This window comes from Rhopalosiphum maidis, chromosome 3 (genome assembly GCF_003676215.2).
Source record: "Rhopalosiphum maidis isolate BTI-1 chromosome 3, ASM367621v3, whole genome shotgun sequence".
Taxonomy (NCBI): Eukaryota; Metazoa; Arthropoda; class Insecta; order Hemiptera; family Aphididae; genus Rhopalosiphum; species Rhopalosiphum maidis.
The window spans coordinates 69,168,185-69,195,257 of record NC_040879.1 but is presented as its reverse complement, the minus strand read 5'-3'; the positions used below and the strand labels follow the sequence as shown (position 1 = coordinate 69,195,257).

The 27,073-nt window shown below is 33.2% G+C and overlaps 3 protein-coding genes and 1 pseudogene across 3 annotated transcripts; 3 read left to right on the top strand and 1 right to left on the bottom strand.

The window, feature by feature from the left end:
* The first annotated feature begins 270 nt into the window (after positions 1-270).
* LOC113557637 (putative nuclease HARBI1) lies at positions 271-1,089 on the top strand. Its single transcript, XM_026963203.1, has one exon. The coding sequence runs from the start codon at positions 271-273 to the stop codon at positions 1,087-1,089; it is 819 nt and encodes a 272-aa protein (XP_026819004.1).
* An 11,685-nt stretch (positions 1,090-12,774) lies between these two features.
* LOC113557635 lies at positions 12,775-14,643 on the bottom strand (annotated as a pseudogene).
* A 5,911-nt stretch (positions 14,644-20,554) lies between these two features.
* Positions 20,555-22,295, top strand: LOC113557634 (piggyBac transposable element-derived protein 4-like). The gene is made up of 2 exons (XM_026963200.2): positions 20,555-21,718; positions 22,263-22,295. The coding sequence occupies exons 1-2, from the start codon at positions 20,555-20,557 to the stop codon at positions 22,293-22,295; spliced, it is 1,197 nt and encodes a 398-aa protein (XP_026819001.2).
* Positions 22,296-24,925: 2,630 nt separating this feature from the next.
* Positions 24,926-26,905, top strand: LOC113557633. Its single transcript, XM_026963199.1, has 2 exons — positions 24,926-25,058; positions 26,460-26,905. The coding sequence occupies exons 1-2, from the start codon at positions 24,926-24,928 to the stop codon at positions 26,903-26,905; spliced, it is 579 nt and encodes a 192-aa protein (XP_026819000.1).
* Positions 26,906-27,073: the final 168 nt, after the last annotated feature.

Here is a 27,073-nt window from a genome sequence, read left to right as displayed (position 1 = left end):
AATTGCATTGCCTCATTCAAATAATACGGCTTTTTGGCTTTTGATCCACTTGTCGAGTTTTTAATTCTTCTTACAAACGTAGTCCTTAAATTCCTCCATTTTTATTTGCAATCGTTCACTAAAAAACATACATATAATGCATTTTCATATTTATTTTACAGATATTTGGCTACAGGGAGTACATTTGTGTCGCTAGGCTTGTACTTTTGCCGAGGAGAATCAACAGTTGGTCAGATCGTGGCAGAGACGACACAGATAATATGGGATGTGATGAATGGATATTGGATGTCGAAACCGAATAAGGATCAATGGAAAAATATTGCAGAACGTTATGAATCTTTGTGGAATCTACCGAATTGTATAGGCAGTATAGATGGTAAACATATTCGAATAGAGAAATTGCCGAATACAGGTTCAAGTAATTTCAACTATAAAGCCTACAATTCGATAGTATTATTGGGATGTTGTGATGCTGATGGCCTTTTTACGATGGTAGAAACCGGATATGCAGGTAGGAACAGTGACGGTGGAATATTTCGAGCTTCAGCAATGAAATATCATATAACTCACTCACAACTTGATATTCCGTTACCTTCAAAATTACCTCACGATACCAATAACTGTAACTTTCCCTATTATTTTGTGGCAGACGAAGCGTTTCCATTATCGAAATATCTAATGAGAACCTACCCCAGACGGACTCTTAATAACATTAAAAGAGTATTTAATTACCGATTAAGCCGTGGTAGGAAAACGATTGAGTGCACATTTGGTATGATGACGGAAAAATTTCAAGTGCTGAGTACTGCTATTCGTTGTCGTGATGTTGATAAAATCAATAATATCGTAAAAGCATGTTGTATACTCCACAATTTTATCCGTAAAAGGGAAGGTATTCGGTATGCAATGCGAAACTTTGAAGAAAGTGTTGATCTGCGTAACACCAACAACTTCACTACAGAATATTCGACTTCAAATGAGAAAACAGTAAACGATCAATCGTCATGTTATGATTTGAGAGATTATTTATCACGATACTTTACTACTCCACAAGCATCTCTTCCATGGCAATGGAATAATTGTATATAAATTAGTAACATTTATAATAATAATGATAAACTAAATAATAAACTATTCTTCTTACTGGTATTCTCTCCATATTGCTTTTATTATATACTAATATTATCATTATTTAAGTAGTATATATTATTATTCTGTTTTATTTAAGAAGCGTGTTGCGTGTACAATATAAAGAGGACTGGAAAGTCCCATTGGTTGGCAAATAAACAAAGTAAAAATAAATAATCAACAATTATTTTGGTTTAATACGACTGGAAATTAAAATTGATAGTAAAAGTATACTATTTTATAATATTATATATTTGGAACGTGTTTAGTGTGTTTTGTGGAATATAATTATATATGTAAATATTTAGTTTGCAAATAAAAACAATTATTAATATATTAAAATAAAATTAGCATCAATTTGTACACTTACCAGATAAATTAACTTCAATTGACACATCATGCCAAGCTTTGTCTTGACAATCTCGTCTTGAATACTCCGACATAGAGAAATCATAAAGTTTAGGATGTTTTTCAATTTCACCAACAAATTTAATATTGAATGCCTCCATAGTTAAAATAATAATATAATACAACGAAAAAAAATGTAATTACGCGCAATTCGAGCGACGCGACTGCCAAGCGATCAGCACTGCCGGTCGCACGTGCCGTCCGTCGCACGCGTCACAGTCGCGTCGAAGACGCATCGTTATCAAATTGCGTCGTTAGAGGATCCCCATTCACTTTGAAAGGAAATCGCTCGTATCGCATATATCGCATACATCGTGTCGCGCTACAATCGCCTCGTGTGCGGAGGGCCTAAGGCTCGTTTCACACTACACGGTTTTGACCGTACGGCAAAAAACCGGACGGCATAAACCGGATCAATGGCTAATTACACATTATACGGTTTTAACCGTACGGTAAAACACGATATATGCAGGGTTCCTGTGCTTAGTATATTTTTTCACAGTTTTAGTTTCATGAGAACACTCAAGTCGCGCGTTGTTATAATGAATGACAAACAAATTATTGCACTATGGTTATACAATCGTCGCCGCAAAAGACAACAGAAAAATCGTGTTTTTTGGGTACATCCTATTAATGCTAGAAGGGAGGAAGTGGGATTATTTTATACATTATTTAATGACTTACGAAATGATGAAAATAAGTTTTTTAATTATTTCCGTATGTCATGTGCTTCTTTTGATGTATTACATGAAAAACTCAAGCCTAAGCTTCAACGTGAAAACACGCAATTTAGAAATTGTATACAACCAGTTGAGATGATATCGATTACATTGAGGTTAGTAATTAATTAACTTAATATTACTATACCGTTAACTGATAATACTTATATAAATTACGCTAGAAAATAAAGTAAAAAACAATTTAAGAGAAAAAAAAATCGCACCTTTATTATAATAATATAACTGATAATACTTTATAAAATAATAACAATAGAAAATAAAAGAACAAAGTTTGACTGTTACGATGTTTTTTTACATGTCAATTTAAAAAAAATGTAATCTCCTAAAATGTAGTGAAATCGATGCTTTCTGTTGATGAGGATGCTACTGAATTTACAGAAGGGCTAATCTGTTCAAGTTCTGTGTAAGAGACCTCGTGGTTGGTAGTAACAGGAGTCAGTTGTTTACTGCATGATGGAATTTGCTGATTTCCAGTTGAATATGGCTGAGATAAGAAAACATTGGAGTGGTTGGGAGTGTTGAACAATTGTCGAGGATGATATTGAGTAGGATTTGATGTATTTACATAAAGTTGCTGATGAGGTGGGAAATAAGAAGATGTAGCTAGATGTTTTTGTTTCTTACTTTCATTGATATTTTCAATAACTTTCAAAACACCCATTTGAAATCGTAAATAGTCCTGATTATCAAACTGTTGCAGGTGAGGCAAGAGACTTTGCAAAAAAGCCATTTTATTACAAGGTTGATCCTTTTCTTCAAGTAATTTTATGATTCTCAAATCAATGTCGTTCTGACTTTTATTTTTCCTTCCTTTTTGTGGATTACTTGTTTTTTCCCTAGACATATTATCTGAAGCTTGCAGTTGAGGCTCTGTGTCATCTTCTTCATTCTGTGGATCGTTTCTCGGTTCCGGTTCCAGGCTATTCGAAGTCGGTCGCTCAACATAAATTTTTTTTAAAAACTGCAATTGATCAAAGTATACATATTTCTTAATTTTTTTTGCTCCTGAACCACTTCTCTTGCATTCTTTGTCTTTTTTAAAATATTTTGAAAATGAATCGCGAAGATTAGTCCATCTTTTAAGAACTTCTTGACCTGAAAGAAAACATATTAATCAAATATTCAAATAAAGAATATAAATAAGCCTAAAAAAAATTTACTGCTTCAAAATGTGATGACAGACACAAAAATAAATAAATAAGCACCCACCACATTGTAAAGTCAATACATCCATCACTCTGTTTAGAATCTAAAAATAATTGTATATGCTATTCATAATTTAAATTTTTTCTAGGTATCTTGCAAGTGGTTGTACATTCACCGATTTACATTTCAGTTATAGAATTGGAATTTCAACGGCAAGTAAAATAGTAGAAGAAGTATGTACAGCAATTTGGTGCCTAATGAGAGAGGATTGTATTCCAACACCAACGAAAGAAATATGGGAGTTAATTGCTTCCGGATTTGAGAATAGAGCTAATTTCCCGAACTGCCTAGAAGCCGTCGATGGGAAACATATCCGTTTAACTTGCCCACTTAACAGTGGGTCAATGTATTTTAATTATAAAGGATATAATTCTATAGTCCTCATGGCAGTTGCAGATTCCAAATATCGATTTGTGTACATTGACGTTGGAAGTTACGGTAAAGACTGCGATTCGTCAGTGTTTAAGAGGTCTACTTTGTGGAAGTCAATAGAAAATAATGAACAACAATTGCCAGAAGCAAAATCTTTGCCCGGAATAGACAGTCCAAAATTACCTTACTTCTTCATTGGAGACGAAGCATTTGGTTTACACAAACATTTACTGAGACCTTTTGGTGGAACACATCTGACAGTTGATAAAAGAATTTTTAACTATAGACTATCTAGAGCAAGAAGATTTGTTGAATGCTCTTTTGGGATCTTCACAAATAAGTGGCGGATATTTCATCGACCAATTAATGTACAACCAGAATTTGCTGTCAAAATTGTAAATGCTTGCATTGTTTTACATAATTTTGTACTTGAGAGGGATGGATATAACGATTTGGATACAATGTCAATCACAGGTTTGTCAGATATATCTGATGAAAGTAACGTAAGAGGAGGCCTTACGCCAAATAATATAAGAAATACATTGTGTAAATATTTTGTTTCTGACGTCGGAAGTTTACCATGGCAAATGTCGAAAATATAAACTTTGAAATGCCCGTGAATATGAATAAAAAATGAACTAATTTATATCGGTATTTCAATTTTTTAATAAACTAAAAATTTATATTTTAAATAATATTTTACTATTGTAGTATTATTAAAAATATACTTACCAAACAAATTTTTTTCCTTGTCATCAAGAGCATCAAATTCCGGGTTAAGTTCTACTAAAACTTCTCGCCAGGCATTTTTTGTAGCATTCCTATCTTTGTACAATTCTAAACCTTTGTCCCACAACACTGGTCTCTCTTGCACGAGAGTAATTAAAAATTCTACATCGAATTCCGCCATTATTTAGATAATATATTGTAAGTTAAATCACAAGTAATTAAGTAATTTGTTAATCATAAGTAATCGTGTCTCGAAGTGGCTGATCGAACTCTGCCGCACGAATAAAATCGTATAATATGAAAACGTGCATTTGGTCACGTACGCCACTAAGCTTATCGCGCCGTCCGGCTGCCGTATACTGTAGTGGCAGTAGACGGTTGCTGCACGGCGCGGCGCCGGCATTTTGCCGTGACCGTATAATATGAAAGCGTATATGCTCTTATTCGCGCCTCTAACAAAATGTCGCCGTCCGGTTTTTTGCCGTACGGTCAAAACCGTGTAGTGTGAAACGAGCCTAAGGCTGGATTTAGTGCTCGACCGACGGTCAGCGCGTATCGTACGCGCGCACGGTACGCTCTGATCATCGGTCGTCACCTAGCGTTTAGTGCTTAGCCGATGGCAAATTCGATCGGTTGTCGTACCTTATTTTGTTATTAGTTAATTGAGTTTTTAAATACTTTAACTTTAAGTTAAAGATGAATCCATTCATTGTAAATTCATTAATATGTGCGTATTATTTACGCAAACAACGGAATAAAAAAAAACGGAGAAGATATCACGTTCACCCAGTAATTGTAGAACGGCCAATTGAAGGGGGATTCTGTACGCTGTTTTCAAAATTACGAGATCACGAGTCAAAATTTTTTGATTACTTCAAAATGTCTATTAAAAGTTTTGACGAGTTGCTTGCAAAACTTGAAGATTCTTTGAAGCGTCAGAACACTTTTCGTATTCCTGTATCACCATCAAAAAGATTGACCGTGACTTTAAGGTAATTATTATCTTAAAATTAATATTTTAAAATAAAATTCAACAAATTTAAATTTTTAAAAAAAATTTTATATTTATTTTTTATATTGACATTATATTATTTACTTCATAATACAACATATTTTATATAATATATTTTTTATTACAAATTCTGCATAGTAACAAAATCCTCTAAAGAATATGTTGAATCATCATCTGGTGCCTCATACTGTTGTGGTACTTCTGTATAAGATTTAGTTATATATGTAGAAGCATCGGAATGTTGTGATTCTGAAGTCGAAAATGTATGTGATGTTCCCGGGCGGACTTCACTAGAACTGCTGGATATTTCGATTGCTTTTTGTAGAACTGCAGAACGGAAAAGTAATTTTTGGTGATTAGAAAAAGTTTTCATAATCGGCAAAAGTGAACAAAAAAATGACATGTCATCGTTTTGCATTAATTTTGTATTTTCTTTAAACATGTTCAACATTTCTCTATCAAAATTATCGTCTTCATTACGAGTTCTTTTTTTAAAACGTTTTGCTTGCACATTTTTTGGTTTAGCAGCAGCAGTTTGTTCTGGTTGGCAAAAGTTGGAGTCTTTAGACGTTGAAGGTAGAGCGTTATCATTGGTTGTCGGTTTGCTATTTGTTAGTGATTCATCCATTATGTTCGGACTTTCTACAATTGAATCTTCAGTATCTATAATATGTTTTTTGTCTAAAAACTGCATACAATCAAAGTATACATATTTCTTTTTGTTTCCACCTGCAGACCCAGACTTCGTGTTCTTCAATGTAGCTTTGCACCTAACGTAAGCGTCCCGTGCCGTCTTCCACCGCTGTTGTACATTCCTTTCTGTAAAATTATTAATTTGTTAATTTTTTATTTCAGGTACCTCGTAACTGGACAAAGATATAGTGATCTTTATTTTAGTTACCGTCTAGGTACGGCAACTATCGATGGAATTATAAAAGAAGTATGTACAAATATTTGGGACCTATTTCATGAAGAATGCCTTTCGATTCCGAATACAACAGAAGGATGGCTTAAAATCGCTGCTGGCTTCGAGAATACAGCAAACTTCCCTAACTGCATCGGTATTATTGACGGAAAGCACGTAAGAATAATCTGTCCTGAACACAGCGGAAGTTTGTTTTCAAACTATAAAAAATATTATTCTATTGTTCTATTGGCCATGTGCGATTCCGATTATCGTTTCACCTATATACATGGCAATCATTAAGTGTTTGTGGTATTAATCTAGAAAACCCATGTTTCTCACATGGTCAATTGTATGTTGCCTGTTCCCGTGTTAGAAAACCATCAGATTTGTTTATCTATGCGGCAGGTAATCAAACAAAAAACATCGTATACCACAAAGCACTACAATGATAATAATAATAATTATGATTCACATGATTAACAATAAAGCGATTACTTACTTTTAAATCCTTATATATGTTTTATTTAATTATTTTTTATTCACAATGCCCTATCACCAGGGTGACGGTTCTGTTCAGGAGAATTTTTTAAAATACGTAGGCACAAAAACTGCCACATTACAAATCTTTTTGACAGGACGAAGTCTGTCGGGTCAGCTAGTTAGTAAATATAATAAATTCCCAAATTAAAATCATTATTGCTGAACACACGTTATAATAAATCACTTGTTTAAATTAAAATTGTGAGCTATTTCTTGTAAGTCATCATTGAGTGATCGGTTTTCGAAATCTTCGCATAGATGTAACATTTTTCTTGCTGTATCTTTATACTTTGATTTTTTTGGTGGTACATCTCCAGCAATAAGCTGTTCGGTTGTCATCTTATTAATACTTTCTTCTTTTTTTAAACAATTAATAAATTTCCATATAGTAGGATGTAAAGTCGTTAAAAAAGCAGAAAACCCATTATGCCAACCTTCAATATTGTTATTAGTTCTTGGGAGATCGTCTTTCAACCGATTAAAGCAATTCCAAAGATCAATTGTAAATAAGGGAAGGGAGGTCTTCCAAGTACATTCGAAGTAAGGTATTAGTGGCGACAACAGCTCTTCATTTTTTTGTATAAAATTCATTTTCTAAAAGACCTTCAAAGTATTCTATTACCTTTTCTATTGGGACGAAGGCGATAGCAGACAATTTCTTCAACTCCAGAGCAAATGCAGGGTCGTTACAATATTGAGTTTGTACACCATATTCTTGAATATGCCTCCATAAGGCTTGACTTAAATGAAAAAAACAGCCTTGAATTTTTGTTAGAGGAAATTCGGTTTTAATAGAATTCACCACTGCTTTTTTGAAGTCAATCAAAATTGAAGTTTTTAAATTGGATTTAAATTTGGTTTTATTAATTTTAAATTACGGAACATTATAATATAAGTGTTTTCTTTTTTATCCGGTAACAAAATATACACCAACGGTATGACATTGGAAAACTGAATTGTAGGTATCGTATATAATTGGTAAAATAAATAGGGACATGATGAAAATGTACCGTCAGCAAATTAGTGTTTCGAATATGTAAGCAGTTCTAAATTTTTCCATGTCGAAAAAATTAAAAATAATAAAAAAATAATACGATGTATTTTAAGTTGTATTGAAATAAAATATAATTAAAAATAACTACTGGGTAATACAAATAAAATATTTATGTTTTATGTGCATGTGTTTTTTGTGCATATTTGGCGTTTTTACTGGTTAAAAATACACATTTTATGTTTTTAATCACATATTTTGTAATTTTTTAGTGTATAAATGCATGCATATTACACAGTAGTCTTAAGTGCATAGATATCCGATTCCTATTTATAATATTTTTTTTATTGTATTATTACCTGTGAAAAGCCTTCTCCAAGAATAGCACGAGTTGTTAAACTGTTTTCTTTAGCAAGAGTTTTTATTTCCTCGACTGTTTTCTTTGCTTGAATTTTAACAACGTCTGATAAATGACTATGGTCTACATATTTTAATATAATATCATCTAAAATTATATATATATATAATTGATAACTTTTTATAATTGTTTTAAATAATTTTGTGACAAGAAATTTGTACGCATTTACGACAGTACATATTACAAGTATTTTTTCGTTTAAAAAGTTTTTTTTTCTTTTTATTCGACATAAACAATCTATACATATTTTTGCACAATAAGTTTATATGATGAGAGTATTTTTTTTTTAAATGACTTGATAGTGTTGAATTAAGCAGCCATCCATCAGTGGCTCTCGACTATTGATAAGTTAGTTTTTTTTTATTTTTTTTTTTTTTTTGACCAGGAGACATTAGACCAGGGATTCCCAACCTTTTTTACTTAACGGCGCACTTGATCATTTTAAAAAAAATCACGGCACACAAATAAATAATTAATAAAAAAAATCACAATTGTGGCATTGTTCTTCTAAAAAATGCTTTTTTTTTGTATTTTTGACATTATCCAATTATAATATTCACAAGATACTTATATTAAATAGGAGTTGTAGAAATACAAACTACAGTAATATTTTGAAACTCCAATATTTGTATTCATTAATTTTGATAAAAAAAATTAAAAATAATTTGAAACTTAAAAATAATGTAAATAAATAAAAAAAAAAATTATAATCTGAAACTTAATAAATTATAAATAATAAATTGATTTTGTTTAATATTTGAATGATACAAATTTAATGTGATATTTGAGACAGATATTTTTTACACAATTCCTCTATTCGGGGTGAAACAGTTGAAACAGCAAGACACAAATCAGGTTCAACATTTTTCAAACGATTTCTACTACTTATTTTTATATTGTTCAGAGCAGAAAATGCCTGTTCACAAAGATATATGATGTAGAAAATGGTAATAACAATAGTATCGCTTTCTGAGAAATAGATGGATATTCTGAAGCTAAATTTAACCAGAAGGAATCTATGTTACTTTTCTGACTATTAAATAATATTCGGATAGTAGAATTAGAACACATATCAATGAATTCATTCTTTTCGTCATTAGTAAGATCAAGTTCATTCATATTGTCTGTAAAATCAAATGGCAACACCACCCAATCTGCGGATGTTGTCAACGATGGAAAATAATGTTCAATTTTTTCTTCGAGTAATATAAGATGTTCAATTATAAGTTGTTGTAGTTCTTTAATATTGGATTTAATTATCGTTAATTTTGAAAATGTTGGAAAATTTGAAAAATCCCCTTTAATTATTGAAGATTTCCAAAATACAATTTTGTTTTTGAACCCTCTGATTTTGTTCGTCGAAGAAATTATTGTTTCCTGACGTCCTTGCATTGACGCATTCAGATCATTTAGTTTTTTAAATATATCAGTCAAGTATGCCAAAATATAACACCAGTTTTCATTTCGAAAAAATTTTTTGTATACTGGGAGATTTTCTTTTTCAAAAAATAATTCTAATTCTTCTTTCAATTCAATAACTCGATTAAACACTTGACCTCGTGATAGCCACCTTACTTCTGTGTGTAGCAATAAATGTATATGATCCGAACCCATTTCCTTACAAATAGTTTCAAAAATCCTTGTTTTCAATGGCCGAGATTTAATGTAATTCACAATTTTAATAACATCATTTAAGACTTTTAACATTTGTTCTCCTAATGTTTTTGCAACCAGAGCTTCTCGATGAATAAAACAGTGTGTTATAATCATAGCTGGATTTTTAATTTTAGCGAGAGTAACAAAACCTTTATATTTTCCGGTCATAGACGGAGCTCCATCAGTGCACACACCACAACAATAATTCCATGATAATCCAGATTTTTCAAAAAAATTATTTACTACGTCAAATATGTCCTTCCCTGTTGTTGTTGACTTTAATTCTTTACAAAATAAAAACTGCTCAATAATATTAGAATTATCAACAAATCTGCCAAAACCTAGTAATTGAGCTTTAGAAGTTCTGTATTTGTAATGAAAATAATTTTTGATTTTTAATTTTTTCTAAAACAATGTCATTAATATCATCAGCCATTTCATTTATTCGGCGACTAATAGTATTGTTGGAAAGTGGCACTTTGGATATAACATCTTTAGATTCTTTACCTAACATTGTTTCAACCATAACTAAACAGGCAGGTCCTATTAATTTTTCGCCAATAACATGAGAGTTCATATTTTTAGCAATCAGTTCTGCGACTTTAAATGATGCTTCAAGAGCTTTATCAGATATAGTCACTCTTTTTATCATACTAGATGCAGCTCTTTTATTTGAATTTAGGAGGCGTTCAAAATATAGTCGTGTTTTTAATGACTCACCCGGATGTTTTATTATTAAATGCCTTTTCAATTTACTGGGTACCATTGCTTCATTGCTTAACTTTTAACCACAAACGATACAAACAGGTAAAGGATAGTCAGTATTGCCATTCCACGTAAATCCAAAACATAAATAACTATCAGTATATTTACGTTTGACTTTTAAATTTAAACTTGTATCATTTACTGAAGTGGATTGTTTAATATTAATTTCTAAATTTAAATTGTTGTCATTTACATTAGCACAACGTCGTTCGTTAATTTAATCTTTTTTACAAATCTATCCATTTTTAAATTTAAGTACAATATTTCTTGATCAAAATTAACACGTTACGTAATAACACGCGCACGATTATCACTATACTGAATAACTGAACTGCTAAAGTGCTAAATGACTGCTATAAATACCCGTATCGGTTATTATCTAATATTCTAATGTATGATAATAGCTGTGTCTTTCCATGTGGACATTTTATCAATTTTTATTTTTAGGAGATTTCTATTACACATTTACAATGTAAGACACAAATTACACGGCACACCCAAATAATTTCGCGGCACACTTATGCGCCGCGGCACGGCGGTTGGGAATCCCTGCATTAGACATTAATGTTTTGTAAGAGGTTACGGCACCATTTTCTTTTTAACCTGCGGTTAGGATTTCCTGGTAGAGTAAGGATGGAGAGATCTTTTATTAGAGGGTTAGAATGAGTTTAGAGTTGTTTATGAAATCGCGTGTCAAAAATGCGTGCTTCCTCATTTACTGTTTTCATATGGAGGTCATTATGAAGAGTGTGATTAGAAATATAGGGCAGAGCATTGCATAATCTTCGGAGTGCTATATTTTGGAACGTTTGAATTCGATTAGTGTTAAATTTTTTTGCTGAGCCCCACAATTGAAGTCCATACGTCCAGATAGGTTTGAGTAGCGCTTTGTAAGTTATTAGTTTGGTGTTTAGAGTGAAGTACTTATTTTTAATTAGCAGAGGTTTGAGCATACGCATGCGATTGTTTATGGTTAGCCGTTTGGTTTGGAGGTGTTTTTTCCATGTGAGTCTTTTGTCAAGGAATAACCCTAAATACTTAACTGTGTCGGATGAGAGAATTAGTACATTGTTGAGAGTAATGTTTGGACATATTCCTTGTTTAAGCGTGAATGTTGTGTAACTAGATTTATTTTGATTAATTTTTACTCGCCATTTTTTGTACCACTCGGACAAGTGGTCAAGATGTACTTGTAAGTTTAAGAGACTAGCATTGAAAATATATGTTATTAGTACGATGCCTTTTTTGGGTAGGCACCTAGCTACTTTGGCCGTAATCAAATCAAAGCCGGGTGACTTTTTTAGTGAGTATTTTTGGATGGTCTGTTTAACTTCATTTGGGGTGAAATATTTTTCAGGTTGATTTATTGTAGATGGCAGGTTTAGGCAGGTGTTTACCTCATCAATGTTTTCAGGTGTAAGTATATCATGATGCGGTTGGAACGTTTCATGAAGATGAGCTTTAAAAACTTCGGCCTTATCGTTGTCAGAGAAGGAAAATGAATTATCTGGTTTTTCGAGTGGGACTGAGGGGCGTTTATATTGAAGTAGTTTTTTGGTTTCGCGCCATAAGCTCCCTTCTACAGAGGAGAGTGAGGTCAGTTTTTGTTCGTACATGTCAGCTTTATTTTTAGCCAAACATTTTTTTAATGAATTTGCTAATTTACTTTATGCACTTTTATGTGAGGGTAACCGTGTGATTTGGTAACGTGCTCTTGATCTGCGCTTTTCGACTATTAATGAGCGGACTTGCTCAGAAACAAAAGGGTATTTATGTATTGAGTTATTGGTGGTGTTTTGGGGGTTTGACTTAGAAGCCGCTGATTGAATAAGCGTAGTTAAATTTTTAACTGCATCATCAATCTCATGAACAGATTTTAAGCTTATTTTTAGGTTAATTTCTTCAGCTATGTTGAAAGAGTTTGGGACTAACTTTACGTATTTGTGGAGTGGCATCAATATTGAGAATGACGGACGAATGGTCGGAGTTAAGATCCAGAATATTATTAATTGAATAGTATAAGTTACTGGGAATTTTTGTGACGAAGATGTCTAGAATGTCAGGTTTTTTCCTAACTGAGGTTGGCCAATATGTATGCCCAGAAGGTTCAAGAATTTTGTATTTTTTCATATTGGAGAAATTAAAGTGCAAGTTTCCACGAGGGTTGGTGACTTGGTAACCCCAACTTTGGTGTTTAGCGTTATAATCACCACCAATAATAAAGTTACTGGTCGTTGAGTCAAAAAAGTCGGTGAGGTTATCAATAGTTAAATTGTGCTTAGGTGGACTATAGATTGCGGCGATAGCAACAGGGATATTATTAATTGTAATTGAGATGGCACATGATTGAAAGTGATTAGGCTAAGTAATTAGTATTAATTGAAAGTATTAATTAAAATATTATAGTTAGATTTTTTTATGATTATTATGATTATTAACTAAAGGTTACATATTTGTATCTTTTTTTTACCTATAAATAATTTGTATGAATGAAATTTGCAGATCAAAATGACTTGACCAGCAATAAGTTACTAATTACTATGTTCACTTATAAATTAGAATTTAATAAATTGATTATACTTACATTATTGTTTTTTTTTTTTTTAAAATTGTGTAAAAGCCCCCCCCCTGAAAACAGGGCCAGAGACGCCCTTGGAAGTTCGACAAGTCTTGTAAGAACTGTCCCCCTCGATAGCCAACGTACCTCAGTGTGAAGGAGAAATGATTTGTGAATACTGCCCATTTCTTCGCAAAGCTTTCTCAAATAAACGGGACTGTAACGGCCTCGCATTAATAAAATTTACTATTTTTACAGACGTGTTTAATACACTTCTAAAATCATCTGACAAAGATTTTGATACTAATGCCTCCCTATGGATATTGCAGTGCATCCAATCCATCGCTAATGGGTTAAGGTTAATTTCACGAATTTTAGTAATAACACTACTGTTCTCACCGCACAATGCTCGGGCGCCGTCCATACATAACCCGACACATTTCATCACTTGTACCTCGAATAATCGGTTCACAGAACAAAAAATCCTCGTGAGATTCATTCATCCATATGTAACGTACGAAAACAATCATCTGAGATAAGCCTTGGATATCTGTGGACTCGTCTAGCTGTAATGAAAACCATCTACTCAATTTAACTCTTTCAATCAGTTTATTTTCTACCCATTCAGAAATTTCATCGATTCTACGCGACACTGTATTATTTGAAAGCGATAACTTTTCAACTTCTTTTAAACGTTTTTGATCAAACAAGATTCCGACTGCGTTTTTGATTGCTGGTAAAATTAAAGACTCACCAATTGTGTGAGGCTTATCAGTTTGAGCAATTCGTAAACATATTTTATATGAAGCGTACGTAGCTTTTTAGTTAGTTGCAGTAAAATTAAAAATATTATTTTTTGATGTTTTTAGAGATTCTAGTTTTTTTTTATAAATATCGAGTGGTTTACCTTTCATTTCTGGATGGTTCGTATCGATATGTCGATGTAATTTGTTTGGTCGCATACTCTCATTTGCAATTATACATCCACAGATAACACATTGTGATCGTGGATTTTCTTCGTCTCCATTCCACGTAAATCTAATTTGCAAATATTCCGGACAATATTTTCTGCAAGTTTTTTTATGTTTTAATTCCGAAGAACTTGTTGAAGGCTCATCGTAATTTAATTTTCTTTTTTTGACTGTTGACACAGATATTGTCTCCATTTTTTCTTGACTTTGACTCATTGACTTTTTGTTTAACCAATTGTCCATAGTTGTACAAAAGTACAAAAAAATGAATTTATTTAAAACAAAAAGTACTATTTAATATAAAACTGCGTACGTGTATCGTATTCGATGTGCCGCGTGTTACTGAAAATAATCAAAAATTTTGAACGTCAAGCGACATTCACATATCTACTAATTTGTTTCAGATAGGTAAATCGTTATATTTACAATAACTATTCATTATTAATCTGATTGTGTCGATTTGACACGGCCGCTGGTAAACTCGTAATTGTCACACTCACAGATAAGGATTGACGATAAAACTGAATTTGAACTTTGAACATCAACGAAAAGTAATAGATGATTATATTTTTATATTATTTAAAAAAATAGCGCGACCCACAGTTTGGGAACCTCTGTGATAGACTATTATTGAAGGACAATGGTCCAGAGGCGTCTGAAAGAATAGTAATGTTTGCAACAGATAATCATTTAAGACTACTTACAGCATCAGACACCTGGTATTTAGACGGAAATTTCGGATTGTCTCCAAAATTGTTCTTACAATTATACGTAATACGGATAAAAAAAAAATAATGTATTTTTAACTTCAATTTATTGTATTACAAAATGAAGATAACATAACTATTGGGGAATTTTTGACAGCTGTGAGTAATAACTAGGGCTCGGAAGTTGATGCATTTTGCATTTTTTTTTAATTGATGTAGTCATTAATCTATCAAGTTAAAAATCCGATTTAGATGGTCTACTAAAATAATCTAAAATTTTTATTTTGCATTTTTTTGCATTTTTTGCCTTTATTTCTCATTGATATCATTTTATCACGGTCCTACATTTTAAATCATTTTTTTTCGACAAATACGTCATTTTTCTAAAATATAGCAAAAATTTCTTTTACATATACATATCAGTCACCGTCCGCACTGCGCACGACGCACACCTCTCTATATTAGCTTCGTATCTCGCCGCTATTCTCGTCTTTATTAAGCCGAATTTTTTAAAAAAAAAATATGTTCATTAAATAGCATCAATCGAATAATAATTAAACCCTCAGTTTTCACTGATGTCTACGTCGTACTACAAAATGTAGTTTTTCTAACGTTTTTTCGACAAGTAAGATTACATAATTATCGTGCGCCTTCGATAGGTAACGCTATCGCACTCGCCGGCCAGCGGCCCGCGACCTTCGCACACTTATTATGCCCAAGATAAATAATGCACCAAATATAAACAACAAACTCGAAAAAAACACCAACACTCTAACAGCCTGCTCGCCTAGCAGAATCACAGAACTCAGGAAGATTAAATCCAGGCAGTAACATCCATCCAAACACCATGAACAGCTCCGGAAATGACAATTGGAAAACGCAAACAAGTAAAAGAAATCTGTCAAGTTCTTCATCCGGTTCTACTTCTTCCAAACCTTCTTCCTTACAAACTGCTCAACCAAAAACCAAAAAACTTTCCTTCTCAACACGTAATCGCTACGAATCACTTTCGATACCTGAACCTACGGACACAGTTTTCGACCAGCCCACGCTGCCCGTTGAACCTATCATTGCGCCCTTCGTCAAACCACCTCCCCCGATATTTATGAAAGGTATCACAGACTACCCAAGCTTTTGCTCAACCTTAATTGAGCTTATAGGATTTGACAATTTTTTTTGCAAAGACAGCGCCGACCGCTTAAAAATACAGACCGCCAATCCAGATTCTTACAGACTTCTAATTCACTATTTAAAAGAACACAATGCTAATTACCACACATACCAACTTACCGAGGACAAGCCTACAAGAATAGTTATTCGCAATCTCCACCCTACTACGCCAACTGAAAGAATAAAATCCGAACTCGAAACGCGACTCTTCGAAGTCAGACAAGTGACGAACGTCCTGCACAAGACCAACAAGCACCCACTCCCACTGTTCTTTGTCGATCTAGAACCCACCCCCCACTCTCACCAAATATACGAACTATCTTCTCTACTACACACAAAAATCAAGGTTGAGGAACCATACAAGCCGAAACAAATCAGTCAATGTCAAAACTGCCAAGAATACGGTCACACCCGTGCGTATTGTGGTTACTCAGCACGCTGTGTCCGTTGCAGCGCGCACCATCCATCTTCTGAATGCACTAAATCACCAGACTCTCCTGCCAAATGTATACTATGCTCGGGAGATCATCCAGCAAATTACCGCGGCTGCAAGGTCTACAGGGAACTCCAGCGCCGAAAATCACCTATCACTCAAAGTAAATTCTTACACGATACAATCAAACCTAATGTTAATTCTTATAATGTAAAAGAAAGCCACCCATCCGCTACCCTTCCGGGAAAAAACGATTCTAACCCCTCTAAAACATATGCTCAGGCCACTTCAAGTCAACCACCACAACCCTCTCCTCCTTCCGACCTAACTCAACTCATGTCCTCCTTCATAGGTGAACTAAAATCTCTTGTCAATCCATTGATTGCTCTTCTGACACAAGTCATTACCTCACTCCTAAACAAAAATAATGAATAAGTCTTACACTAACAACTCATTATCTATTTTACTGTTTAATTCAAACGGTCTAAAAAACCACGTTAATGAGCTCCAGGCTGTACTCTTCGACAAACGCATAGATATCGCTCTTATCTCAGAAACGCATCTTACCAATTATTCTCATATTTACATCCCTGGTTACTACTTACTTAAATCTAACCACCCTGATGGTACAGCACACGGTGGAGCAGCTAAACTTATTAAAACTAACTTAAAATTCCATCCCCTCACTAACTTCTCTCAAAATCATATCCAATCTTGTGCCATCTCAATCATGCTTAATAATATCCCTATTGTTATCGCAGCAGTCTACAATCCTCCTAAACACCTCATAACAAACACCAACCTCACCGAGTATTTCGATACAATTCCAAATAACTTCATTGCTGGTGGTGACTTTAATGCCAAGCACCAAAGCTGGGGCTGCCGAGTCACAAACCCTCGGGGAAGCCTTCTTTATAATTTTATTAACACTAAAAAATACCAAATAATCGCACCACCTGATCCAACATACTGGCCAACATCTCTTAAGAAAAAACCCGATATTCTGGATATTTTTGTCACCAAAATGCCGAGTAATCTATACTACTCTGTAAACAACATCTTAGATCTAAACTCAGACCACTCAGCTGTGTTATTTAATATTGATGCTACGCCTCAAACAAGCTCATTAAGCCACATTCTTTTTTCACCCACGACTAATCGTTTTAAATTCCACAACATAATTGCCCAAGCAATCACTCTTTCGATAAGATTAAAGTCTGAGCATGATATTGACGAAGCAGTCAATAACTTATCTAAACTTATTCACTCAGCAGCTGCATTGTCCAACTCCCCAACCACTACCAAGAGCATAACGCAGAAACAGGCTCTTCCGGAACAGATACGCGATCTAATAGTGGAAAAACGCAGAGCCAGAGCCCGCTACCAACGTACTCGCTTACCATCTCACAAAAGCGCATATAATAAATTAGCCAACTCACTCAAAAAAATCCTAGCTAAAAACAAAGCAGACATGTTCGAACAAAAATTAACCAAACTATCATGCTCTGACGGTAGCTTATGGAAAGAAACCAAAAAGTTACTGCGACTTAAAACTCCTTCAACCCCCCTTATGAAACCTGACAACACACTTGCTATTTCAAATGACGATAAAGCTGAAGTCCTTAAAGAACACCTTCTTGAAAACTTCCAATCACATCATAATTTACTCATACCTCAATTTGTTGATAAGATTAAGACTGACTTAGACCTTCCCTCACCTTCAAATCATTTAGTAAAATATTTTACACCCAACGAAGTCAAGCAGACTATCCAAAGATACACCTTAAAAAAATCCCCGGGATATGATCTAATTACAGCAGAAGTAGCTAGATGCCTCCCCAAAAATGCAATATTACTAGTAACATATATATTCAATGCAAGCTTGAGACTATCTTACTTCCCCATCCTTTGGAAATTCTCAAAAATAGTTCTATTTGCAAAGCCTGGAAAACCTCTGGACGACCCATCCTCCTACAGGCCAATAAGTCTCTTACCATTCTTATCAAAAATATTTGAAAGACTTATTCTCAAACGAATGACCCCATACATTATCAATAACAATATTCTTCCGAACACCCAATTCGGATTCAGATCCTCTCATAGCACCATTCACCAAGCCCATCGAATTGTCGATGCAATATCGGTCTCGCTGGAAAAAAAACTATACTGTACCTGTATCTTCCTAGACGTTTCTCAAGCGTTCGACAAAGTTTGGCACGAGGGGTTACTGTTTAAACTTAAAAGCTTTCTTCCCCACTCATTCTTCCTTTTAATGAAATCTTATCTAGCCGACCGACATTTCCAAGTACAATATAGCTCATCATACTCAGAAATAGCCAAAATTAATGCCGGCGTCCCACAAGGGAGCATCCTATCTCCTACTCTATTAAATATCTTTGTCGCTGACCAGCCCACTATGCCTCAAACCATGGTGGCCGACTATGCAGACGATAAAGTCATCATATAAATTAATGAAAATCCAGTAACTGCCTCGTCAAACCTACAACTTCACCTTAATCTTATGTCAAACTCGTTCAACAAATGGCGCATTAAAATAAACCAAAGCAAATCAACTCACACTACATTTACTCTCAAGAAGGGCGTATGCCCAACCGTTACACTAAACAACATCCCAATCCCCACGTCAGACACAGTCAAATACCTGGGGGTCACTCTTGATAAACGACTAACTTGGAAAAACCATATTCGAATCAAAAGACTAACTCTCAACGCCCGTATGCGCATGCTCAGCCCTCTTATCTCAAATAACAAGTTTACAAGTCTAAAAGTCAAGCTACAAATTTACAAAACCCTCCTCAAACCTATTTGGACGTATGGTCTACAGCTCTGGGGCTCGGCTAAAAAAACAAACATCAACAAAATCCAAGCTTTCCAAAACTTGGCTCTTCGGCGACTCTCCAATGCACCACCATACGTCTCAAACCTAACCTTACACAACGACCTTTACATGAAAACCATTAACGAAGAAGCTCAATCCTTTTATTTGCGCTTCCACAAGCGACTTCTATCCCATCAAAACCCTCTTATTAAAAACCTCTCTTCTCAAACTCTTTCAGGAAATCCTAGGCGCAGGTTAAAAAGAAAGTGGTGTCGTGACCTTCTACAGTTACCAACCCAAGAATAGATATCAACGTTAACCCTTCGTTAGGCGCGTGGTCTACAATTGTAGACCAGCAATAAATATTGACTATTTTAGTATTTATAAATAGCTTGTAATACCTTGTACTTTATAGTATCTTTACTACAGTGTAATCAGTATGATCGTGACCGTTGACGAGTGTTGTGTAATAAAACATATCAGTAATATTATGAGTGGTCTACAACTGTAGACCACGTGACTTACTAAGTTATTTTTATAAATTTTGCAAAATTCTTATTTTTTTTTTTATTAGGTACTTCTGTTTTTAATTTCAACGAAACATAAACAGTAAGTAAAAATATATGTATACGTAAGCTTTTTAATACATTTTGAAGGTACATAATAATAATAATAATAATTATTATTATTATTATTATTATTATTATTATTATTATTTATAGATAAATTATTTCATCACAAAAAATAAGACGTGTGGATTCAACGCTTGACCCATCTATTGTTGAAAATTGGCTTAATGAGTTGTCAAGTTGTGATGAAATGAGTGAAGCGGATGATGAAAGTGACAACGAAGAAATTGATACTACTCAAAAAAGTGATCACGAATCAGAATCTGAGCAGGATATTTCGGAAAATGAAACAAATGAAAATGTAAGTGACCTTCAGAATAATAACTTTTATTTGGGGAAAGACAAAACTACCAAATGGAAGAAAAATAAACCAAATATGCAAATTCGAGTACGTTCCCATAATATTATTACACATTTACCTGGTCCTAAACAAAATGCACGTAATGCCAAATTTGAAATTGATTGTTTAAAATTATTTATAAACGAGAATGTAATTCGCTTAATCACCATTTCGACAAATATATACATTGAAAGTATAAAAGCAAATTTTCAACGTGAATCTGACGCTAGATTGACTGATGAGAGAGAAATTAATGCATTTATTGGAATTTTATTTTTGATTGGGGCTTTAAGGTGTGCGAGAAAAAATGCTCATCAAATTTGGGATAATTCTAGAGGTAGTGGAGTTGAAGCATGTTATTTAGTAATGAGTGAAAAACGTTTCAGATTTTTAGTTAGATGCATCCGTTTTGATGACATAAATAATAGAAATGAAAGAAGAGAAATCGACAAATTAGCACCTATAAGAGAAGTATTTGAATACTTTATTGTGAATTTTCAAAATAATTTTATAGCAAGTGAATATCTAACGGTTGATGAACAATTATTAGCGTTTAGAGGTCGTTGTTCATTCAAACAATACATTCCTAGCAAACCGGCCAAGTATGGATTAAAAATGTTTGCGTTAGTTGATGCCAAGACAGCTTATACATTTAATCTTGAAGCTTATGTAGGTACTCAACCTGAAGGGCCATATAAATGTAAAAATTCTGGTGAAGATATTGTTCTTAGACTTGTACAACCAGTAGAAGGAAGTAACAGAAATATTACCGCTGACAACTGGTTTACAAGTTTTCCACTAATAAAAAAATTAAAACACAATAAAAAATCAACATATACAGGCACTATAAGAAAAAATAAAAGAGAGCTACCATCAGAGTTTTTACCAAATAAAAATAGAGAACTGCAAAGCTCGATTTTTGGATTTCAAGAAGATTATACATTAGTGTCATATTGTCCCAAAAAAAATAAAGCTGTATTAGTTGTGTCAAGTATGCACAATGACGACACAATTGACGAAGAAAATCATGCAAAAAAACCTGAAATGATTACTTTTTATAATAAAACTAAGATCGGTGTTGACTTAGTAGACCAACTATGTGAAAAATACAATGTGACTAGGAATACTCGTAGATGGCCAATGGTTATTTTTTATGATCTACTGAACATATCTGCTATAAATGCTATTTGTATATACAAAGCAAACAATTTAAATTCAAAAATGTCAAGAAGGCAATTTATTGAAAATATTGCATGGGAACTACTGAAACCTCAAATTGAGTACAGATCAACGATTACTAAACTACCGGTAGAATTAAGACGACGTGCACGTGCACTTCTAGATATCGAAGAGCCTTCAATTTCAGTAATACCAGAAAATCTTCCAAATTATGTGGGTCGATGTTATGTATGTCCACGAAATAAAAACAAATCAACCAGAAGATTTTGTGGCCAATGCCGAAAATATGCGTGTAAAGAGCATATGAAGGATATTTGTGTAAATTGTTTAAATGAATAAAGTATTTTTATAATGCTTGCAATTTTTTTTTATATTATATACAATATTTCGTAAATTAAAAGAAAAGTATAATTTAATAAATTAATAATTATGTTTATTTATCTTTAGACAATTATAGTATTTGTATAAATATGTTATTATTATTAATATACCAACTAGGTCATGTTGTTTCATATGTACTATAAAATTCGATAATTATATTTTATACCAATATTATGGAATTTAGTTAACAAGAGGAAATTATTACCAAGAAAAATAAGCACCAAAACAGTTATAATACCTATATTTGTTCGACGATAACTGGTAAGAAAATATAAAAATACATTTTAATTTTGTTTCGGGACTTTTGTAAACATGTAAATTTAAGATGTCTATAGTTTTCAGACTGATTGGAAGGTAATTGGGTAAGTAGTTCTAAAAATAAAAATGTCATGAAAGAAATTATGATAATTTCACTATAAACAAGTTAACTGTATTTTCTTCAAATATTCATGGATTATTTTGGATATTTCAATGCTCATACTATTCTTTATATGCATACAAATAATTTACATTATTAATATAAACAAAAATAATTAAAATTAATTGAATTGGTCATAAATGAAAATGGTCTACAGGCGTAGACCACGCGCCTGAATAAGTAACAATATACCTCGCGCCTAACGAAGGGTTAAAAAAAAACAATTTATTTATAACATTAATTAATTAGAATTTACAACAAATCATGCCAAGTGTCGCCAATGGGTGGCTTCTTATTCAAATTTTCACGCCATATTATTTCTCTCATTACATGAACTTATTGTGCATATTATATGTATAGATTGTTTATTTCTAATAAAACTAAAAAAAAAAAAAACATATACATATAATGATTAATTTTTTTCATTAAATGTGTAAATGTCATAAAAATAAAATATACCTAATATCTTATTTTAACTTTTAAATATAGCTTATTGTTGTTAGTGTTACGAAAATAACTAGGTACTTACATTAAAATTACTGGTCGCGTTGGAGCTGTTTATCTCGCAATGTTTGAAATAAGGTATATTTATAGATTATACTTTATAGACTATACTATTATAGTACATTTATATTTAAAGTGTATTATTGTAAACAATAAAATGATTATTTTTCAATAACAGCTAACACGTATTGTAGCCACTATATTTTGTATAATATAATTTAGTATTCGACTCAATTGGCTATCAGTAGCCGTCGCGAATGGTCGTTAACCGAGTCTCTGCTTGTGCCACATTACGCGACAATAATAAGCAATCCACATGTTCCCTAGTAGTGGGACTGGGTCCTCCGGGACCCAAAAATCTACCAAACCCATCAAGCTTTCAAGTAGTACTGCTCTATCACCTTCCAGTGTAAACAAAAATCGTTACTCACCTCTATCAAACTTAAACGAATACGACAACGATGATAATATGAGCTTAGTAACTCAAAGCGACGGTGATGAAGCTCGTCAATCTACTGAGGTTAGTCAAAAAATACCACCTATCTATGTACATAATATAAAAGATTTCGAAAATTTTCATAATTCACTAACAAAAATGATCACCGACGAACTTTCGATCACTCAAACCAAATATGCCTTAAAAATAAATTTGTCCTCAATCGACGACTATAGACACGTTACAAAAAGTTTTGACGAATCTGAAATCGAATACCACACCTACCAGTTGCCTTCGGAAAAACCACTTTCAATAATAATTAGGAACCTCCCAGTCTCAATATCTGAGGAGTCTGTATTCAAAGCACTGACAGATTTAAAATTCAGCGTAACCTCTGTCACGCGGTTTCAAAATCGATCTAAATGTCCTATACCTATTGTTGCAGTCTTACTATCCATATCGTCCAAAGAAATATATTCTTTAAATAGACTTTTACACTGCGTCGTCCTAGTTGAACCTAGGAAACCCACAAAACGCATTCCACAGTGCACTAACTGTCAACGCTTTTCGCACACAAAGAAATTCTGTCATCTCCCCCCAAGATGTGTTAAATGCGCCGGTGATCATCATTTTACCCAATGTGTTAAGGAGAAAGACACTCCTCCGAAATGTGTAAATTGTGAAAAAAGCCATCCAGCTAGCTACAGAGGGTGTACTTATTATAAAGAAATCTCTAAAAGCAAAAACAAACTCAACTCTAAACATCCCGTCAATAATAAAAATATTACGTACCAATCAACCCAACCCATCGTAAATAATGAGTATCATAATGAACCATTACCAAATGATTACGTAAATACAAAACGTAAAACTTACGCATCAGCTGCTAAATCAAACATCACTACGGATAACGACTTTCTCAAAACACTTCTACCTCTAATAAACTCCTTTGTAAGTCAACTAATGCAGAAAATCATTGAAAGTCTGCCAGTCATCATAAATAGTATTAATTCTAACTTAAATGTTCAACCATAATACAGTTATATTAAATTGGAACGCCAACGGATTAAAAAATAATAGAAATACTTTATCAGCATTTCTTAATCATTACAATATAGATATCGCGTGCATAAGCGAAACACACCTATCAATAACCGACAAAATTAAATTCCCCGGTTACATAACATACCGCGCGGATCGAGTCACACAAGTCCGTGTTATGGGCGGCGTAGCTTTAAGGTCTATTTACACACAGCAGTGACGTGACAGTGCCGTGACCGTTCCGGGATTCCCCCGGCAAAATTAATAATATTCTTAAAGGAAAGGTAAGCATGATGTTCTCACTCGTCCGGCGCGTGACCGTACCGACGAAAACAGTGTTGTCGCCGTCGTCGTACCGTGAATTTGCGATTACTTGCCGACGATATTTTTCATATTTCACGGCAGTTATTTTTGTTGTAATTCATTGACTCTCTCAATTTTCGTAAAAATGAACGACGAAAAACTTATTGAATTAGTGCGGAAATATCCCGTATTGTATGATCTATCACATGCAAAGTACATGGACACAGATTACAAGAATACTATTTGGAGTAAAATAGCAGAAGAAATGGAAACAACTGGTAAGAAATACATTATTTATTTATATAAATATTATATTATGTACACATTATATCATGTTTAAACATATTATATTATAAGAAAAACATTAAATACATTATCAATTATGTTATTATTATTAATAATGAATATAAAATATAGAATATTATGGTCTTAGATTATAAACTTATAACTTATAACATATTTTTATAATAATACGAGTAATATTTTTAAATCGTCCTTTTATTTCATACATTATTTTCTTAAATTTAATTATTTTATATCCAAGGTAGAGACCCAACCTCAGAATTAAAGTATTCAGTGAATACTTCCCTAACACGAAATGCGTCTGTCGTTGCGTTCCCTCCTTGCAAATTTAAATGTTGTAGTGTATGACCGTTACTTCTATCCGCTTGTTGAGTTACGTAATTGTATGTATACGAATCGTATTTTTTAATGAAATTATGTAGTAAACAAGTGGCCAAAATTATGTAATCTACATGTTTTGGAAATGCCTGAATTCGTCTATTGTAGAGTCTAAATTTTTGCGTAAGTATACCAAATGTATTTTCTGATGTCCTCCTGGCACGACTCAAACGGTAATTGAAGTTGCGCTTTCGGTCATCTAATTTGTCCCCTGGATAAGGTCGCATCAAGTAAGGTTTTAGAGGAAATGCCTCATCACCTACAATTACATATGGGACTTGTGTATCTGTGTTGGGTATGATCAAATTAGCTGGAATATTCAATGATCCACGATGAAGTGCTTTACCTAAATTTGAATTAGAAAAAACACCTCCATCACTACTCTTGCCATATGCCCCTACATTAACAGCAATAAAATTACAGTGAGCATCCACAAGAGCCAACAAAACTATAGAGAATGTCTTTTTATAATTAAAAAACATTGATCCTGTATTTGGAGGTGCTTGAATGGTAACGTGTTTTCCATTCAGAGCCCCGATACATCCCGGAAAATTCCACACACGAAAAAGATCATCAGCTATATTCTCCCACATTTCTTCGGTCGGTGTAGGCATCAACTCGTCCATAAGATTTTCAGTAATTATTTGACAGGTTTCTCGAACGATCTTGTAAACTGTACTATGCCCCATGCGATAGCTAAACGAAATTGTTTTAAGCGAATCACCCGTGGCCAAATATCTATAAAAATGACAATAGAATTGTTCATTTATATTGTTCAATCCAAATAATGTAAAACATTAATATTCCTATAATATTTTCATTTATTTTCATTTAATGTTATGTATATGATAATGAGTTTTTTTTAGCAATAGTTATCATTTTAAATTTTGTAACATGCTTTAAGAATATATGTAAGGTACATAATATTATATGTTAAGTGAATAAATTATACGAATATAAATGTTTTATATGTAGCATTATATTTTTGTCTATTTCAGGGCCTTCGGCTAAAAGTAGGTGGGGAAATATAAGAGACAACTTCAGAAAATCTGTGAAGAAAAATAAAACTGTGAGTGGTCAAAAAGCGAAAATAATAAAGCAGTACAAATATGCACAGCAGTTGAGTTTTATAACGAAATTCTTTGATGAGAGGGACACAATGTCAAACATTGATGACAAAGTCGCAAATGAATATATTAATGTTGATGATGACTATAATGAACCTAACGAAAATGAAGAATACTCTCGAAACTGTACCACAGAAGAAGTTGATAATCCTGTGATTGTAGAGTCACAAAATAGTTGTCCTTTGCCAAGTTTAAAACAATCAGGTTCCTCTCAATTTTCAATACCACGAAAGAAAACAAAATACTCGGTACCAGACACTCCTCCTTCAAAGACAGCCGCTGCTACTGTTATGGAGTACTTGGTAAAAAAAAAATGAAAGTATGGTACCATTGGAACCAAAACATCCTGTTGACACTTTTTTATCCGGAATAGCTCCAGTTTTGAAAAAATTAACCCCACGCTACTGGCATTACGCTAAATCTGATATTTTTGCTGCCGTTCAAAACTACGAGCTTAAAATGATTATGGACCAGGAACAATTTGC

What these genes read in the sequence shown, in the direction of transcription:
- LOC113557637 (XM_026963203.1), top strand. Translation starts at nt 271, where the DNA reads ATGAATGGATATTGGATGTCGAAACCGAATAAGGATCAATGGAAAAAT.
- LOC113557634 (XM_026963200.2), top strand. Translation starts at nt 20,555, where the DNA reads ATGCAAATTCGAGTACGTTCCCATAATATTATTACACATTTACCTGGT. An exon ending in ATGCTATTTGTATATACAAA is followed by an intron (nt 21,719 to 22,262) that starts GCAAACAATTTA and finishes TATGGAATTTAG; the next exon opens with TTAACAAGAGGAAATTATTA.
- LOC113557633 (XM_026963199.1), top strand. Translation starts at nt 24,926, where the DNA reads ATGAACGACGAAAAACTTATTGAATTAGTGCGGAAATATCCCGTATTG. An exon ending in AGAAGAAATGGAAACAACTG is followed by an intron (nt 25,059 to 26,459) that starts GTAAGAAATACA and finishes TGTCTATTTCAG; the next exon opens with GGCCTTCGGCTAAAAGTAGG.